Source organism: Trichechus manatus, unplaced genomic scaffold (assembly GCF_000243295.1).
Source record: "Trichechus manatus latirostris isolate Lorelei unplaced genomic scaffold, TriManLat1.0 scaffold00168, whole genome shotgun sequence".
Taxonomy (NCBI): Eukaryota; Metazoa; Chordata; class Mammalia; order Sirenia; family Trichechidae; genus Trichechus; species Trichechus manatus.
The window spans coordinates 1,687,725-1,706,677 of record NW_004444104.1 but is presented as its reverse complement, the minus strand read 5'-3'; the positions used below and the strand labels follow the sequence as shown (position 1 = coordinate 1,706,677).

Here is an 18,953-nt window from a genome sequence, read left to right as displayed (position 1 = left end):
TTTCTCTTTGTTAAAGCCATCTACTTGTGGCATTTCTGTTATAGCAGCACTGGATGACTAAGACAGGCATCATCTACTTGGAAGGGACTTTAGAATCATGAAAGGAGTTAAGATCGTGAAGAGAAAGGTTAAAAACAGAAATCGAAATCAGGTCATTGGCAGTTGGGAGCAGGGGTGAGGAGAAGGACGAAAAAGTTAGCAAAAAGAGGGCATCAGTGAATAAGGCTACTCTCCAGAATAAAGTAGAGGATTAAAGTTTGGGGTATTAAGCTATTTGTATTTTCTCAAGTGGTCATTTTCTTACTAACAGTAGCAGAGGTAGTACTGGAGGCAGCAGTATGCTCGGAAGGGTAAGAGTTGTTCCAGGTGGGCTTGAGTCCCTGCTCAACACAACATGTTTTGTTGGGAGTTCAGTTCACTCATAGTGTTGGGAGGATTATATGAGCTCCACATAAAAAAGTGCCCTGTTATGTTATAACTGCCCAATAAATTAATTGCTGTTATTCCCCATCAAATAATATTTTGCAGTTTTGTAATGTTTCTCAGTTTACAGAACGCTTTCATAAATCATTTGACACAGCTACTGTAATCACAGTTATTGAGACTTTACTGTGTGCTGAGTGCTTCTTCACATGTAATCTCATTAATTGTTACAAACACCTCTGTGAGGTGGCTGTTATTATCTGCTTTCCAAAGATGAAAAAACTGAGAAAAGGATGTGACTCAAGACTCAACTCAAAAAAGAAAAACACAGTAAGTCCCTGGGTTATGAATGTTCGACTTTACTCACAACAGATTCTTCCTCACAGTCACCGTCACTTGCAGCTTTTAAATGATTGAAAAGGCTTTGAGCCTTTGCTTCCACTAAAGCAGGGCTTCCAACTGGTTTGGTCTGGTTGGAACACATGCTGAGAATTTGCATTTCCACCCCTGATATACAGAATCAGAATCTATAGTTTAGCAAGAACCCCAGGTGATTCTTCTGTATAATAAATTTTGAGAACCATTGGTCTACAGGTAGTTCTCAGAACTGGTCCTAACCACCAGCATTAGCATCACCTGGGAACTTGTTAGAAATGCCAATTCTCAGCCGGGGTTTGAACCCAATGATCAGGTTCCAGGCCCTGCACTAAAGCAAGACTAAGTAAGAACCATATGCACCTGTTCTGGCTTACCTGCACATTTGACTTAAAGATCCACTTAGGACAAGATCTTGTTCATAACCCAGGAACTGCCTATAGAAGGAGCAAAACTGCTGGCGCTATCATTTGAAGCCAGCCGCATTCTTAGTATATTGTATTTCCATCCAGCCAGCAAATACTTACTGAGCACCTACGTGTGCCAGGCAGTGGACTAGGTACTAGAAATACAGTTAAGAGTAAGCATAAAAAAATCACTGCCTTTATGTAGTTTTACATTCTAGTTGGAGGAGACAAACAATGAACAAAATATATTAGATGGTGACAAATGCTATGGAGATAAACAAACCAGGGAAGAAGGTTAGGGCATGTGTGTTGGAGGGGGGATAAATTTTAAATGGGCCCATCAGGGAAGGCACAGTAGGCAAAGGCCCTGAGAGGGAGGGGAGTAAGTACTTGTGTATCTGGGGAGGAGCATCAGAGCCTGAGGAGGGGGTGCCTGGAGTGTGTGATGTGTTAGGAGGAGATGGTGGAGGAGGGTTCTGCAAGGACTTGGCTTCTTGTCCTGTGGGTGGTTTTGAGCAGAGGAGCAACATAATCTGACTGACATGTGACTTCAAGGACACCTCTGGCTGCCAGGATGAGAGCTGCCTGAAGGGCCAGGGCAGAAGCAGGGAGATCAGTGAGGTGAACGTTAGCAAAGCAAGGACATTTACCCTGATTTTTACCCTCGATTCCTTAGCCTTTCCTTCATCCACATTGGTCTCCTGCTCCTCTTCATTCCCGCTGTGGAATCGACCGCCACTCATGGTGACCCCATGTGTATCAGAGTAGAACTGTGCTCCATAGGATTTTCAGTGGAGGATTTTTTCAGAAGCAGATTGCCAGGCCTTTCTGTTAAGGAGCCTCTTGGTGGCCGTAAATGTCTAACCTTTCGGTTAGCAGCCGAGGGTGTTAACCATGGCACCACCCCGGGACCTCCGCCTCACTTAGCCCACTACCAGCTGTGTCTCTGCCACTCTGAGGACTGAGAATCCTCGTGTTTCTGCAGCACTTAGTAATGCTCATCCCTTATGTTGAAACACTTCATTCTTCGTCATCTTTCTCGTGAGCCTCTCAGCCAGAGCCGTTTTCCTAAGTGCGTATGATCCAAAAACTCACTGCCATTGAGTTGATGCTGACTCATAGCTACCCTATAGGACAGGGTAGAACTGCCTCATAGAGTTTCTAAGACTGTAAATCTTTATGGAGCAGACTGCTACATCTTTCTCCCGTGGAGGGGCTGGTGGGTTCGAATCACTGACCTTTCAGTTAGCAGCTGAGTGCTTTAGCTACTGTGCCACCAGGGCTCCTTGATACCAACTCAAATCATTCAGTGTATGGAGTCCATGTCTGTTTCCAAAGGGATTTACTCCGATACCTCCTTTAAAGGTTTAACATTTTTCTAATGGAATCTTTTTTAATTCTTTTGTTAGACTCCTGCGAACTGTGCAGTTATATGTGAGCACTACTGGCTTTTTTTAAAAAAACATGTTCTAATTTCTTGACTGATTTTCACAGCAATAGCCATCTGATCTAGATGGTAAAGAATCTCCTCTGGGAAAACACTGTTCAGTGGTTCTTTGAGTGAGAAAGTGTCATTTTCAGGGCTTTGCTCTGGAGAGGAGGCCCAGGTGCCTTTATTTTACCAAGCTTCACAACTTTTGGCTCAACTATTGCTGAAATGTGATAAGGAAAAATGCCGTTGTGCCTGGCAGTGCCAGATGAGTGCTTGCTGAAATCTGAAGATTGCTACCCTTGGCCCCCCCGAAAGACTAAGGGTTTGTATGCAGTCTCCTTACCCAGGAGCATTAAAACATTTCAGCCATTTACCAGTGTAGTTGCTGGGTGCCTTGTTCTGGGCAGCTAGCTCTGAGTACTTCAGGTAGAGAAGTCTTTCAGATGGAGTGTTGTCATTTACTTTGTAGCCTAAGACATGCTCATGCATGTAAAAATAAAAAATTATATTTGTTTTCTTGAGACCTTGTTCCTCAAACACACACACCAGGAAAGTGAGCTAGACCACACAGCCTTGCATCCTCCACTTGTGAACACCCTAGCCCCAGCATAGTAAACGGAAGTTACATGTAAGAAGGAGCAGTCACCATTCATACTGCAATCTCAGACAGCGGAAGCCTGACTCAGGAAAGACAAGCCATCTCCACGTACCCCCAGCGTTGGGTAACAGAAGTATCTGTGGCACCAACAGCAATACATTCCTGGAGGGCAGCCCTCCTGGGACGATGCTGGGATGTGGCGTGGCCCCAGCAATGGGTGGTTCTCAGGAATGCGCACACCTGCGCTGCAGTCCACTCGCCTGGACTCTGGAATGGCTATGGTGCGAGATTCTGTCCTGTCCCTGATAAGCCTACCCGCTCTCTTTTTAGTGACCCAGTAAGAAACCTGCAGGCCCAGAAGGCAGTACCAAGCATCTGCAGAGATGGTTTCTTGGCTTTTGGCTTTATGGTGAGGTCCAGAAAGATATTCCTCCACAGCAGCACCTTCATCCCCAAGGCAGCTCACTTTCATTTCTAACTCCCAGATAGCCCTTCACCTTTCTGAATGAGGCAGTTTGAGAATCAGAGGGAGATACCTGGGTGGGGACAGGGAGCTAGGGCAGGAGAGATCAGAGGCCAGAAGGCTGCTTTCCCTGCACAGAGCCCTAACTTAGCAGCTGTAGAGTAGTTGTCAGTCCATTCACGTTTTACTAAACGTCTGCTGGGTTCTATGCACCGTTCTGGGTGCTAGGGAGATGGCTGTGCTTACGCACCTGGGAACACAGATACATAAACTGATGAATTAAAGCTCAACATGGCAAGTGCTGTTGCAGAAGTTGTTGGGAAGAAAACACTGAGGGAGCAACTCACTGTCCTCGGGGTGACAGGAAGGGCTGTGAAGGGGAGATAACCGCAGATGGGTGTGGGGCGTTCCTAGGTGGAGAGGGGCACTTGGCACTCCAGGCAACAGGGGAACACGTGCAGACCCCTGAAAAGACCCAGCTTGTCTGGGGATCACCAAGAACTGCTTCCTTTAGAGTCAGGGAACTGGAAGACAGAGGTGGGAGGAGGAGAAAGTGGCTGAGCAGGGGTCTGAGCGGTGAGCTGGACCTGACTGGGAAAGGCCGTATCCACCTGTGTGTCCATAGCTTCTCCCCACCACATCCCACGGCCTTTGTAGGTATGTGTTTTGTTGTGAGGTTATTTACAGTCTGTATACCTTTCTGGTTTTGTGTACTTGGCTTGAATTCATCGTCATATGCATTGTCTTAGTTACCTAGTGTTGCTGTAACATAAATGGCACAAGGTGGTGGCTTTAAAGAACAGAAATTTATTTTCTCACAGTTTTGGAGGCTAAAAGTCCAAATCAGGATCTCAGCCATGTCAATTTCTTCATTTTCGGTAGCCCTGGGTGTTCCTTAGTTCATTGATTCTTTCCTTGTAGATGATCCTCAGTTGATGTCTGTCTTCCCCGGGTGTATCTCTGTGTCTAATTACTCTTTTTGTAACTCAGAAGTGATTAGTTTAGGACCCTCTCTGCACTGAATGACCTCATTCACATAGCAAAGAAAACCCTATCTCCAAACTGGGTCACATCTACAGGAATAGGGGTTAGGATTCCAGCACATTTTGGGGGGCACAATTCAATCCATATTTAATATAGCTTATTTTCAGTGTTTATTACCACCCATTATTGTAAATCTTTTAAAAATCTTCTTCACTGTTGTAGTATAAGAATTCAGTATAAGATCACCAGGTCTTTCTCCCACAAAGAGGCTGATGGGTTCCAACCGCCAACCTTTGGGTTAGCAGCCGAGTGCTTAACCACTGTGCCACCAGGGCTCCTCCCTGAGGATAAAATTACTAGAAATTTAGATTCCCAAGTCTTTGAGAAAAAGGAAGGGCATCTGATTAGGGCCAGAATAGATACAGCCTGATAGAATAGGAGAAAAACGTGAAACAGAACTCAAATTCTTAAAAAGTCCAAATTTACTTGACCCGTTGAGACTAGAGGAACTCACCCAGACTGTCGCCTTGAGACACTTTTTAAACCTTGAACCTAAACTATCCCCTGAGTTCACCTTTTAGCTAAATAACAGTTCGACTCAACAAAATAAAGAATATCACCCACTAGTACTGTGCACCTTTAAAAAGTCACCTATATAAGATCAAAGAGTCAACAATTACTGTAAAGCAACGATGGGAGGTAAGGCTGCAGGAAAACTAGAGCACTGGAAATGGAACATCTAGAACGGAATTAATAAAAATGTTGACATGTGGAAAATGTAACCAACGTCACTGAACAATGTGTGTAGTAACTGTTAAATGGGAACCTAATTGGCTGTGTAGACTTTCACCCAAAACACAATAAAATATTATTTAAAAAAAAAAAAAAAAAGTGCAGACAGGGGATTGTCCCATTGCAGTGTCGAACTCCTCTTATTCAAACCAGCCTTTCACCATGCGTCCCATCACACCGGCTCCTCCCGACTTCCCTTTTTTTTTTGGTTTTATCTTCCAGTAACTTGAAATTGAAACCTCTGTGATCTTACCCTCTTTGTTCCAAACATCAGCTTGCCTTCCACAGCCTTCTTGAATCTGCTGTCTTCCATCCCCATTGCCACTGCCCTGGTACAGCTCCTATGATCTCTCCCTTCAGCTAACCCATCTTCTTCCCACTGGTTCCTGTGGTTCCAGGTTCCCCCCACCCCCTGCCCTTCCTTCCTATTGTAGTAAAGCCATTTTTCTTCAGCCCAGCTCTGCTTACGCTTACCACCATCACCACAATAACTGTCTGTTATTGAGTCCCAGCTGTGGGCCGAGGATGCTAGGAACTTGCCACACGTTGTCTCATTTAATTCTCCAAAAAGAAAGTACTTGTTTTCCCAAGAAGGGAGTGGAGCAGAGAGAGAGGGAAGTTGTCTGTTTGAGGTCCCGTGCCTACAAAGGGGCAGGGAGGGAATTCAGACCCAGGCCTCTGTGACCCTAAACGTTTCTCTTCTGTAGCATCCAGGGACCGCTCTATTCAACACCTGTGACTCTTGTGCTCACGACCCCAACATAGCAGCCCATTGCTCTCATTCATCCTTGAGGCCCTCCACAGTGTGCCCATCCTATCTTTGCAGTCTCATCTTTGATTCCATCCAGTCTACTTGTGCCATGTGCTTCAAATTAAAACACGTTTTTTCCGCAATCAAGGGCTATCTCAGATATCTTGAATAGCCAGTGCTTCCTCTTCCACGAAGCCTTTCCCTGTATTCTTCACAAAAATATGTTCTCTTGCTTCAAAATTCCCCCTACTGCTTGATTTGTACCTTGCTTATTATATTTCCAGCTTTTTGGCTTGAATCATAAATACTTGGATTTTATTTGTTCCACCCCACCTCCAATGCACGCCCTCCCCAAATCTCCACTCCTTAGGGACTCCTTTCCTATCTTGTGTGCCCCCAGCAATTAGCACACACAGCACCTGGCAGCTGTTGTGTTAGAGAAATTAGTGATGGAGAAGTCCCTGGGCTTGTACAAGATGGCTGAGGCCAATAGTCCAAAAAAAACCTCCTCTCTGCTCTGTGACTGATTAGCCTTGGGAAGAGTCGCCCATAGTCCCTAGGAAGAAAAGCAGCCACTGAATGTGAAGGCGGCCAATCCAAAATGCCACCCATTCTTAAAAAGATCCTTCTCTCTGTTTTTTGGTAAAGGGGCTTGTCTTAGTTACCTACTACTGCTGGCTTGTTGTTCCTTGGCTTGTAGGTGATCCTCACATGATGTCTGTCTTCCCCCGTGTGTGTGTTCTGTGTCCACTCTGGTCTTTTTATAACTCAGAAGCGGTTAGGTTTAGGATCCACCCAGCACTGGTGTGACTTATTAACACAACAAAAGGAAACCCCTGTTTCCAAAAGGATAACAGGTACAGGCACCAGGAGTTCAACACACATACTTGTTGAGGACACAGTTCAATCCATAACAGTGCTGTATAATTCCTAATTCAGATACCGAGTGTTCATTCCTTTCATTTATGGATAAATGATAAGAATGATTACATGTTTTCTCTTAGGATACTATTATGACCTTTTAATTTTGATAATAGTAGTATTGCCTTGCAGGTAAATGATGGAAGTAGGACTTTTTTTTTTTTGAAGTTAACTTTTTGGGTTTTTTCCCCTTATCAGACTTATCAGCACATTTCTTGGAAACGCTGTCTATATTTGTTTTTTATATCTACTTCAGAACATAAATTTCTAAGTGAATTACAGAACACTCATTCAGTATCTGGTTAACATTGTACATAAAGTTAGTAATGTTCTCTGAAATGTTCCACTTCACGCTTCACATTAACACCTAATTCCAGTTCTTCTTCGCATCAGCTGGTACCTTTGAATTAAAATATCAGTAGAAATTTTCTGGGTAACTTACCCTTGTGTGTATGTTCTCCAAGGTGATTGATTGCATTGCTTAAAAAGACTGTTAGCTGTGTCTTTGAAACCCTGCCCTCCCCCTTGTTTTAGTTTCTGCAGATGGAGGTACTGAGTCTTCTGCCTTAGTCGATGACAACGGGAGTGAGGAGGACTACAGCTATGAGGAACTCTGCCAGGCCAACCCTCGCTACTTACAGCCTGGTGGGGAGCAGCTAGCCATCAACGAGGTACTGGTATTCCCAGTTATGAGTAACCTGATTTTCAGCATCCAGAATCAAGGCAAACTTGGCTATCTGATTTTTTTTTCAAGTGTGTATATTCTAAATCCTTGAACTCTGATTAAAACAACACTATGATTTTCTGACATTGGAAAGGAAAGCCATGTGATTTAATTTTCCAGATAACTAAAGCGTATCCCCTTAATTAATAATAGCAGCAGTAGTTGGCATTTGGATAGTGCTTTTCAGTTTATGAAACGCTTTCACTTGTATCATCTCCTATAATTCTCACAACTGATCGAAGAGGTAAATGCTACAATTATTATTTACCTTTTAATAAACACTCTGAGACCAAGAGATTGACTTACTTACTAGCAAATGGCAGAACTTAATTAACTGCACATTTTCTGACTACAAATGGGGTGTTCTTTCTGCCATACTGTAGCTTTAACCCTTTTATAGAAACCTTTCTAGAAGGCACCTCTGACTCTGACATCTTGGTGAGCGTATGTGGAGCCTAACTTCTCGACGAATCAGAATCCCATGAACATCCTTGGTTGTTGTATAACATCTTGTTGCCGGTGAGGAGCTAAGGAGACATGCAGAACCAGTTGCTCCTGTGGCAGGCTAACAGATGGGCCCAGGGGCTGTAATTCTTGAACCACTGTGTCTGTTTTTTACTTTTTAAATTAACTGTTAAATATCCAGGGATCATGTCATGATCAATTTGCAATGAGCTGTAAAATTAGAGACAATGTTTATTCACTTGTAAGGTATGGACGATAAGCTCTGGGTGAAGATGTCAGGGATTCTCAGTAAAGTACGTGCATAACCTTTGGGTGCTTGGCTTCGTGGCAACTAGTTTGACTGCTCAGAAACCATTTTTTGGGGAGAGGGGACTAGTTCCAGTAGTCAGATATTCAGTTTTATTGGAGAAGTGATCACAGATAAGTGAGCTAGTGATACGTTTTTTAAAAAGTAGATTTGGGGCTTCCTTTAAGACCATACGAGTGATGCTCCTAATTTTGTCTGCCCCAGTATGTTTTTACATGACATACAAGGTCTTGGTTCATTTTGTGTAACCAGTTATTAGGTATTTACCAGTTGCTGTTGAGTTGATTTTGACTGATGGTGACCGCATGTGTGTCAGAGTAGAACTGTGCTCCATATAGTTTTCAATGGCTGATTTTTTGGAAGTAGATCACCAGGCCTTTCTTCTGAGGTAGACTCAACCTTCCAACCTTTCAGTTAACATGTGAGGGCAAACCATTCACACCACCTGGGATAGGTGTATACAAATGAGAACTAGATATAGCTCTGACCCTGAGAGAGCTCGCATGCCATCTCCTCCACTGTGTTGCCAACCCCTGCATTCTGCTCAGCACGGCCATGTGTCTTCTGTTTCAGCTCATCAGCGATGGCAATGTGGTCTGCGCAGAAGCCCTGTGGGACCATGTGACCATGGATGATCAGGAGCTGGGCTTCAAGGCCGGGGATGTCATCCAGGTCCTAGAGGCCTCCAATAAGGACTGGTGGTGGGGCCGGAATGAAGACAAGGAAGCCTGGTTCCCTGCAAGCTTTGTCAGGGTGAGTGGGGGCTGTCATCCCTCTCCACGGTACTGGAGGGGAGATGGGCAGTTGTGTGAGGCCAGTCTCACTCCTTACAGACTCACTCTGATGTAATGGTTTTTAATCCTACATGCAGCCCTTATAAAACTTTCTAAGAGTGTTAAGGAATTAGATTGGGTTGAAGTAAAAAATTGAACTAAGGTAAACTAGCTGTTTGCCATTCTGCTCTGTCTCGAGTTGGCTGGCACTCTCCAGACTATGGCAAGGCTGCCTTCTCGCTGGCTTGGCCCTGTGCAAGGCTCACCCCTAAGTCAGCTGCCCTTTGTGTTGCCCACAGTTGCGAGTCAATCAGGAAGAGCTGCCGGAGAATTCCACCAGCACCCAGGGTGAGGAGCAGGATGAGGGTGCTGGCCACACCCGCCTCAAACACGCAGAAAACAAGCACCAGATGAGGACGAACGTGATCCGGGAGATCATGAACACAGAGCGGGTGTACATCAAGCATCTCAAGGACATCTGTGAGGTGAGGTGCCAGGCCCTTTTATGTCACTCAGGATTATACACTCTGACTGCGTGGTTTTCCCATTATAGTGTTCTTCCCCACCTCCATCCCCAGGTAGATGGTAGATTGTAAACTCTTTGAGAACAGGGACTGAGCTATCCTCATATTTATATGTCTACACTCCTCATTTCTCCTCACCTCCACTCATGCCTATCCAGTCCTTGCACAGACTACCCATTCAGTTCATTAAACACTTGTTTATACACCAATGGAGGCACTGGTCATTCAGTAGTAGAATTCTCACCTCCCATGCAAGAGAACTGGGCTGGATTCTGGCCAGTGCACTTCATGCTCAGCCATCACCATTGCTATGATGCTGAACAGGTTTCAGTGACACTTCTAGACTAAGACTAGGAAGAAAAGCCTGGCTGCCCAGTTCCAAAAATCAAACCCTATGGATGACAAAAGTCTGGTCCACCCACAGCCAATCATGGGGATGGCGCAGGACCAGGCAGCGTTTTGCATGGGGTTCAGTTGTGCATGGGGTCGCTAACAATGACAGTGTACTCCGATGAGTATAAATGGCTATCTTACCTGCTGTTGTAGCCAGCCTTCTTTCAAGGACACCATGCAACTGTCTCATTTAGGACTTGGACTTAACCCCTGAGATTATTCAAAGTGAATGATTTGCACAGAAGGCAACACTTTTTCTCTGAATACATGGGAAACCCACCTGACTTTATAGAGGTCTCTCAGTATCTACAGCTCCACTGCCTCTAATCATCTGACTCACAGACATGATTCTGAGTGACTGCAGTCAGTATTTAGAGATTGGCAGAATACTTAGTTTTATCAGTTACAGCAAGACTGTTCTCCATAACATCATGATATTCTACTCTGCAGTCAATTGTTTTGTAGTCTTGTTCTATTCCTGATCACAGACAGTTGGCCATTAGTAAACTATGTGAGAGATTTTGTCCTCCCATGATAGTTTTCCTTTTTATGGATTATGTATGAGCATTACACTAAATGGTCGCTTGGCCAGTCTGATCATTCCATCCATCTTCACTGTAAATGCTGATCTTGGCAGTGTCAGTTCAGTCAGGACAGTTCAGCTCTGAAGACAAGCTGAACTGAGAGAACTGGCTGTTCTGTAATTAGATTAACTGACTCATTAGAGGCATTCCAGTGTTTAGCTTATTTGTGCTAACCATCTTATTCTGTATAAATATGTGATTAAGGAAGTTACTTTAAGGTAGTGTTTTTGGAAAATACTCGTAACTGCCAGTAACTATTGAGCACTGACTCTGCATCATCCCTTCACGTGGATTCATCCGTCTAATGCTCACAGCCTACCAGCCATCTAATGCTCACAGCCCACCAGCCATCTAATGCTCACAGCCCACCACCCATCTGTCAGTTTGTCATTCTCTGGGGGCTTGCATGTTGCTGTGATACTGGAAGCTGTGTCGCCGATATTTCACATACCATCAGGGTCATCCGTGGTGAACAGGTTTCAGCATACCTTCCAGACAAGGCAAAGTAGGAAGAAAGGCCTGGTGATCTATTTCTGAAAATTAGTCAGTGAAAACTCCAAGGATCCCAACAGAATATTGTCCGATATAATGCTGGAAGATGAGCCCCCTAGGTTGGAAGGCAACAATGACTCAAGCAGACTGGCGATCATGAGAGTGGTGCAGGACCAGGCAGCATTTCATTCTATTGTACATGGGGTCGCCGTGAGTCAGAGCTGATTCGACAGCAACTAACAACAACAGTGCTCACAACACTCACTCTAGGCAGGTCCCGTTACCGCATATATAGCAAATGAGAAAACTGAGGCAGAGGGAAGTTAAGTGGTGGGGTTGTGATTTAAACCCAGTGTGCTCCAGAGCCGGTATACTTAGTTATGGCATGATATCATCTTTCCGTTAAAAAACATTTCAAATAGTCAGTGGTATGTATTTACCATAGAGTCAGTTTAGTATATTTAACTTCGTGATGCTAATTCGAAGACAATATTACATATACCACCAACTTCTACCCAAGCCATAGTACAACCATGTTGTGCAGTGAGAATTAATTAGCATTTCTCTGATTAAAGATCTGTGGATCTGTGCTGCTCATAGAAGGTGAGTGATGCTGGAATCCTTGGCTAAGATGTTCTTGGCTCTTTGCCATGATTAATAGTGAGCGACACTGAACTAGCTACTCAGCAATGGACAGCAGTCTGTATTGGACAGGCTTTCTCGACTGTGAAATGGAATTAGAGATGGAAGAATGATTATCTTAAGTTTAGAAAAAGTGGACAGTACAGTTTTTTTTTTAATCTGGCATTTGAAACAAAGCAACTTGTTTCATGAGTTTAATCTGGAAATGTTACATGGTCTTTTGACTTTTAAGTCCCTCCATATGTACTTTTCCTCTTTCCTTTTGCTTTTAAAATATTTATGGCAAATTGTAGTCATGGACATGTAATTATCCCAGCAGAGACTGATAGAGGTTAAAATAGTATTTTTCCCCAATTAAAATCCACTTCAAGACCATGGCTTTGGGTCCAAGTAGCTGTGTTGTTCAAATAAATAATTTCCTTTTGAATTTTCAAATTAATAAAAGAAGTTTACTTTTCTCTTTTGCAGGGCTATATTCGACAGTGTCGCAAGCACACAGGAATGTTCACTGTTGCACAACTAGCCACCATTTTTGGAAACATTGAAGATATTTACAAGTTCCAAAGAAAGTTCCTGAAAGACCTTGAGAAACAGTACAATAAAGAGGAACCTCACTTAAGTGAAATAGGGTCCTGCTTTCTTCAACATGTATGTCACTCATTATGTCTTCATTAATGATGTCCAGTTAAAAATGTATTTGTAATGTTCCTCCACTAAAAACAGGAGTCCTTTGTTTGTTTGTTTGCTAGATTACTTTTCCATAGAATGGAGCAGTCATTTGTGAAAAATAATTTGATTGGTTTATATGGTTGATCTTTACTTAGTTAAATACTCCAAGTCCATCTTTTAGCATATTGTACTTTTATACAGTTTAGATGTAGAGCTGGGGGCATTGTATTTGGAGTAGTTTCTGGTAATACTTATTGTTTATTACATGTTAAACACTATTTGAGGGTTTTCTTATATCAGCTCCTATACTGCTATGAGGTGGATATGATTCTTATGCTCATTTAAGAGATGAGGAAACTAAGGGCCAGGGTCACACACAGGTAAGCGGCAGATCTGAATTCAAGTGCAGGCTGTGTGGTTCTGGGATCCACGCTTCTGACCTCTGTAACTACTGCAGAACCTGGAGGGTGGAAGGGGGTAATCCTCTTTTAACTGACGATTGACTGTTATTTAACACTAATACATTTCAGAGGAAGAAGATTCCATTTCCAGCCAAAATGGTCAGGGAGTAATAATAGTAATAATAATAACAGTAACAGCAGCACTTCTGTGTGCCGGGCCCATTAGCTATATAGAGCTGGCCCTCTGGGGTGGGTAGATTTTTAAATAGCTAAAGGTTTTGGGTGGTAATAGACGGCCTCATAAATGCTCTGGGAATGTTTGGGGGGGTTGGTTAAACAATGTGTTTGGCCAGAGCAGAAGGTCCATGTAAGAGGTGAGCCTCCAAATTTATATAAGGTCAGGCTGCTAAGCAGTGTCATGAAATGTTGCAAGAGAAGCCTCAGGAAGGTGAACTCTTGCTGTGGAGAACAGGAGACTTTGGATTAAGAGACAGATGAAGTTGGAGAGGGAGATGAAGTTGGCCTCAGCTTGGAAAACATAAGAAAAAGAAAGAGGGGTTTGTTGAAATGTGTATTCTTGAAGAAAAGCTGACAAGACTGGTCGTAGGAAACAAAGAAACGCAATAATCAAAGCTGCCTCCAGGGTTTTGAGTCTCAACAAATTAACAGATGGGCTACAAAAATCTGTTTTCTAGGGAAATGGGAGTTTGGTTTTAGACATGTTGAGTTTGAGCACATCAAGTATAAACTATCAAGCAAGATAGAGGAGAAAAGAAATAGCAGCTCTGGACCGGGGTGAAAAACCGGTTTCTGTTGAGTCGACTCCGACTCGTGGGACCCCATGTGTGTCGGAGTAAAATCGTGCTCCATAGGGTTTTCAACAGCTGATTTTTTGGAAGTAAGTTTCCAGATCTTGCTTCCAAGGTGCCTCTGGGTGGACCCGAACCTCCATCCTTTCTGTTAGTAGTCAGCGCATTAACCATTTGAATCTCCCAGGGACTGCCTGGATGGGGGACAGACACTGGCAAGTCAGCAGCCCAGAGGGTGGTAGGAGCAGAGGTCTAAGCGCTGCGCCTGAATGCTAGCAGCCCACGGCCCACATGGAGGGGGTTTGGGACAGTGTCACCCCAGAGCCAGGGGAAGGGCAATGTCATGAGAGAAGGATGGCAGCGGGCCTGAAATGAGGCCTTCAGTTTGAGGTTGGAGGGTGGTCAGTGCCCTTGGAAAGCAGAGCCAGGGCTGGTATCAGAAGCCAGGCTGCAGGCACCGAGGAGAAAGCCTGTGAGCAGGTGGAGGCGGTGAATCCAGGCCTCCTGGTCATGGACCAGAAGTTTGTCAGTGAAAGTGAAGGTGAAAAAAAAGGGAGAGAATTGGGCTGAGGAACAGCACTCCCTCTTCTCTGCTGTTTTTTTTTTTTCTTTTTTTCTTTTAATTAATTTTATTGTGCTTTAGGTGAAAGTTTACAGCTCAAGTTAGTTACTCATTCAGAAATTTATACACAGACTGTTTTGTGACATTGGTTGCAGTCCCCACAATGTGACAGCACTCTTCCCATTTCCACCCCAGGTTCCCTGTGTCCATTTGTCCAGTTCCTCGTCTTACTTTTGGCCAGGAGTTACCTGTTTGGCCTCGTATATTTGATTGAACTCACGTGTGTTATTGTTTGTTTTGTAGGTCTGTGTAATCTTTGTCTGAAAAGTGTGCTTCGGGAGTGGTTTCACTTCTGGGTTAGCAGAGTGTCCGGGGACCACAGTCTCGGGCGTTCCTCCAGTCTCTGTCAGACCAGTAAGTCTGGTCTTTTTTTGTGAATTTGAATTTTGTTTTACATTTTTCTACTGCTCTGTCTGGAACTCTCTGTTGTGATCCCTGTCAGAGCAGTTGGTGGTAGCCAGGTACCATCTAGTTCTTCTGGTCTCAGGCTGGTGGAAGCTCTGGTTCATGTGGTCCTTTAGTCCTTCGGACTAATATTTTCCTTGTGTTTTGGGTTTTCTTCATTCTCCTTTGCTCCGAACATGATGGGACCAATAGATGAATCTTAGATGGCCGCTCACAAGCTTTTAAGACCTCAGACACTACTCACCAAAGTAGGATGTGGAACATTTTCTTTATGAACTGTTATGCTCATTGACCTAGATGCACCCACCCCCCTGACTATGGTCCCCAGTCTTCAGCCCCAGCATCTCGGTCCCTCAGGGGGTTTGGATGTATCTAGGAAACTTCTGTGATGACTTTGCCTCAGTCAAGCTGTGCTGACTTCCCCTATATTGTGTGTTGTCTTTCCCTTTACCAAAGTTGACACTTATCTACTATCTAGTTAGTGATTTCCTCTCCCCATCCCTCCCCACTCTCATAACCATCAAAGAATGTTTTTTTTTTCCCTGTGTGTAAATCTTTCCTTGAGTTCTTATGATAGTAATCTCAAACAATATTTGTCCTTTTGTGACTGACGTATTTCACTCAACATAATACCCTCCAAATTCATCCATGTTGTGCGATGTTTCCTGGATTCATCATTATTCTTTATCATTGAGTAGTATTCTCCTGTATGTATGTACCATAATTGGTTTATCCATTCATCTGTTGATGGACACTTAGGTTGTTTCCATCATTTTGCTGTTGTGAATAGTGCTGCAATGAACAGGGGTATGCATGTGTCTATTCGTGTGACGGTTCTTATTTCTCTAGGATATGTTCCTAGGAGTGGGATTGCTGTATCATTCGATATTTCTAGCTTTTTAAGGAGGTGTCATATTGTTTTCTGTACTGATTGTACCATTTTACATTCCCACCAACAGTTCATAAGAATTCCAGTCTCCCCGAACCTCTCCAATATTTGTTTGTTTGTTTGTTTTTTAATTAGTACCAGTATGGTCAAGGTGAGATGGTATCTCATTGTAGTTTTGATATGCATTTCTCTAATGGCTAGTGATCGCAAGCATTTCCTCACGTGTCTGTTAGTCGCTTGAATGTCTTCATTGGTGAAGTCTCTGTTCATATCCTTTGCTCGTTTTTAATTAGATTGTATGTCTTTTTGTTGTTGAGGTATTGAAGGATTTTGTAGATTTGAGAGTTTAGACCCTTGTCAGATATGTCATATTCTCTGCTATGTTAATGTTGGAGCAGAGCTGGGTAGAAGATGCCCCAGGTACCTGTGACATACCCTTTTGGGACTGCTAAGGCAGATGTGATTGGGACCACAGTGCTGAGTCCCACACAGCCTCTCCTTCCTCCCTTCCCTGGGAAGCCCGTCAGATCCTCTCCCTCCTTGAGGTGACCTGGAAGTGCCCCTCTCTACAGAGATGTGGACTTACTGTTTATGCAGGAAAAGAAATGCAGAGCGACTGGGGTTGCCGTCGGCTGCCACGCCTGTTCTTGTTGCCTTGGCGCCTCACTCTTCTTCCCTGAGATGGTCCCTTGGGTGGGGCTGGGCTTGTGCATGTCCTTGCCGTGACCCAGAGTCCCACATGCCCTGATTGCGTTCTGCTTTCCCTTCACAGCAAGAGGGCTTTGCCATCTACTCTGAGTACTGTAACAACCACCCCGGCGCCTGCCTGGAGCTTGCCAACCTCATGAAGCAGGGCAAGTACCGGCACTTCTTCGAGGCCTGCCGCCTGCTCCAGCAGATGATCGACATTGCCATCGATGGCTTCCTGCTGACGCCTGTGCAGAAGATCTGCAAGTACCCCCTGCAGCTGGCTGAGCTGCTCAAGTACACCACGCAGGAGCACAGGTGAGGGCTGCATAGGTGAGGGCTGGGGCTGCCAGTGCACGGCCAGGGTGCCACTGGACTGGCCACAGCAGAGACTCAAAGCCAGCTCAGGCTTCCATGCAGAAATACAGACTTGGGGGGAAGGCTCTTCTCCTATAGATATTAAGTCCTCTGGGCTTTCACATAGCAATAATAGATGGGCTGACATCCCATTCGTAACAGTTTTAGTTAGTTTGGTGCAGTGGTTAATTGCTCAGCGGTTCAAACCCACCAGCCACTCCACAGGAGAAAGACCTGGCTATCTACTACCTTAAATATTTCGGCCTAGGAAACCCTGTGGGGCAGTTCTACTCTGAAATATATTGTCGCTATGGGTTGAAAATTGATTCGATGGCCTCTAACAACAATATAGGAGAATTTTGTGTGTGTTTAGAATGTTTAAGATTGTTAAATATTGAAATGGGTAATAGGAGAGGCTCTAGAATGTTCATTCCTAGAGATATTCAAAAAAGAATTCTTAAACCGTGTCATGAGTGCGCGGGGATCTTTATTATATTTTTACGCCTTGTAATTTGCATGTATTTTGTAAGCATTCCTTTGTAGCTACTCAGTATTTGATACAAGCAGTTTTTACAAGGAATAGACCAGTTCGAACGCAATTTTAGAAATATATTCCTCCATCTGCTTTCCTTTATTGCTCTTTGTTTAAGGTGTTTTCTTAGCAACTCACTCTTAGGCCATTATTATTTACTGCAACAAAAAATTACTTTGTTGAAAGGATGAGGATATCCAAAAGTTTCAACTATAAAAAGGTAAGGGATTGATTTCAAGGGTGTGGAGTAGTACACAGAGGTCACCTTGGAGACACAGCCCCCTGAGACCCACCCCCCCAGCTCTGCGGCCTGTCATGCCCAGCAGGGCTTGCTCTCTGCAAGCTGTTCTTTCCCATTGTCCCTCTGAGCACAAGCCTTCTTTTCATGATTACCAGAATGTTTGTCTTGCTTTTGGGCTTACTTTGTACCTAACTAAACTCTTCTTATAACCCATAGCACCTCTGTTGTTTGAGTCTCAGCTTCTCCTGAAAAACAAACCACAAATAAAATGTGTTCTCTTCCTTTATTGTCTGTTGTTCTCTATGGTTTCTGTATTCTTTTTGGGCTCTTGTTCCCCAACAGTTTGATCTCTTCCAGGGAAGCCGAAAAGTTATCCCTTGCTTACTTAGCAGTGACTCATTTTCCTGCATATACAGAAGCCTTGCTGTAGTTGTACCTAAGATATCACTCAGCACTGGAATGGGCAGGTCCCTCTTTCAGGATGTAGGGAAGTGTCACCACAGCAAGACACTGCTGGTTGGTGCCTCGAGGTCATTGTGGTTACGTAACTGCTTGTGTTCTCACTGGCCACAACCAGAGTGCCAGAGGGGACATGGCAGTTACAGAGCATCTCCTGGTGCCAGGCTCTGGCCAAGCCACGGGGTGGGGTGAGGTTTTAGGACAAAGCTTACTGTTTTAGGTGAGGCCCAAACCTACCACATTCATGCCATTGGCACCACACTTTACCTACAACTCTTGAAAGATTAATCTTGAAGGTTCTAGTGAAGAGAGAGAGAGAGAGATAGGACTGTGCCCAGAGGAAATTTGCTGCTGCAAACCACAGCAGTTCTGGGTTTCACCCACGAAATGTTGCCACAAACGAAAAACCAAACCTGTTGCTGTCGAGTCAATTCTGACTCATAGTGACCATGGAGGACAGAGTAGAATTGCTCCATATAGTTCCAAGGCTGTAATCTTTATGGGAGCAGACTGCCACATCTGTCTCCCATGGAATGGCTGTTGGTTAGCAGCAAAAGGGTTAACCATTGTGCCACCAGGGCTCCTTTAAATGTTGCCACAAGAGCAATTAGATTAACCATGATGGTGACTAGCACTGCAGGGTACAAGAGAATGGACTGTTCTTTTGTCCTCTCTGCTGCTGAACTCCTTTGGAGAAACAGGGGAAAAGGGAACCTTTGTACAATTGGATTTGAAGGTAGACAGGAAAAAAAGAGGTCACCAAACAATAGGCCCTAGATATGGGTGTTAGTTTAAAGAATTAGGACTAAAGGAATAAGAGATATTAATTGAG

General features: G+C 44.1%; 1 protein-coding gene across 1 annotated transcript in view; it reads left to right on the top strand.

Moving 5' to 3' along the window:
* Positions 1 to 18,953, top strand: part of SPATA13 (spermatogenesis associated 13) — a 118,347-nt gene that overhangs the window by 81,565 nt on the left and 17,829 nt on the right. Inside the window, exons 4-8 of the mRNA XM_012558438.2 lie at positions 7,681 to 7,817; positions 9,216 to 9,395; positions 9,715 to 9,900; positions 12,519 to 12,698; positions 16,618 to 16,850. Coding sequence (XP_012413892.1) covers positions 7,681 to 7,817; positions 9,216 to 9,395; positions 9,715 to 9,900; positions 12,519 to 12,698; positions 16,618 to 16,850 — 916 coding nt within the window. The remainder of the gene's footprint in view (positions 1 to 7,680; positions 7,818 to 9,215; positions 9,396 to 9,714; positions 9,901 to 12,518; positions 12,699 to 16,617; positions 16,851 to 18,953) is intronic.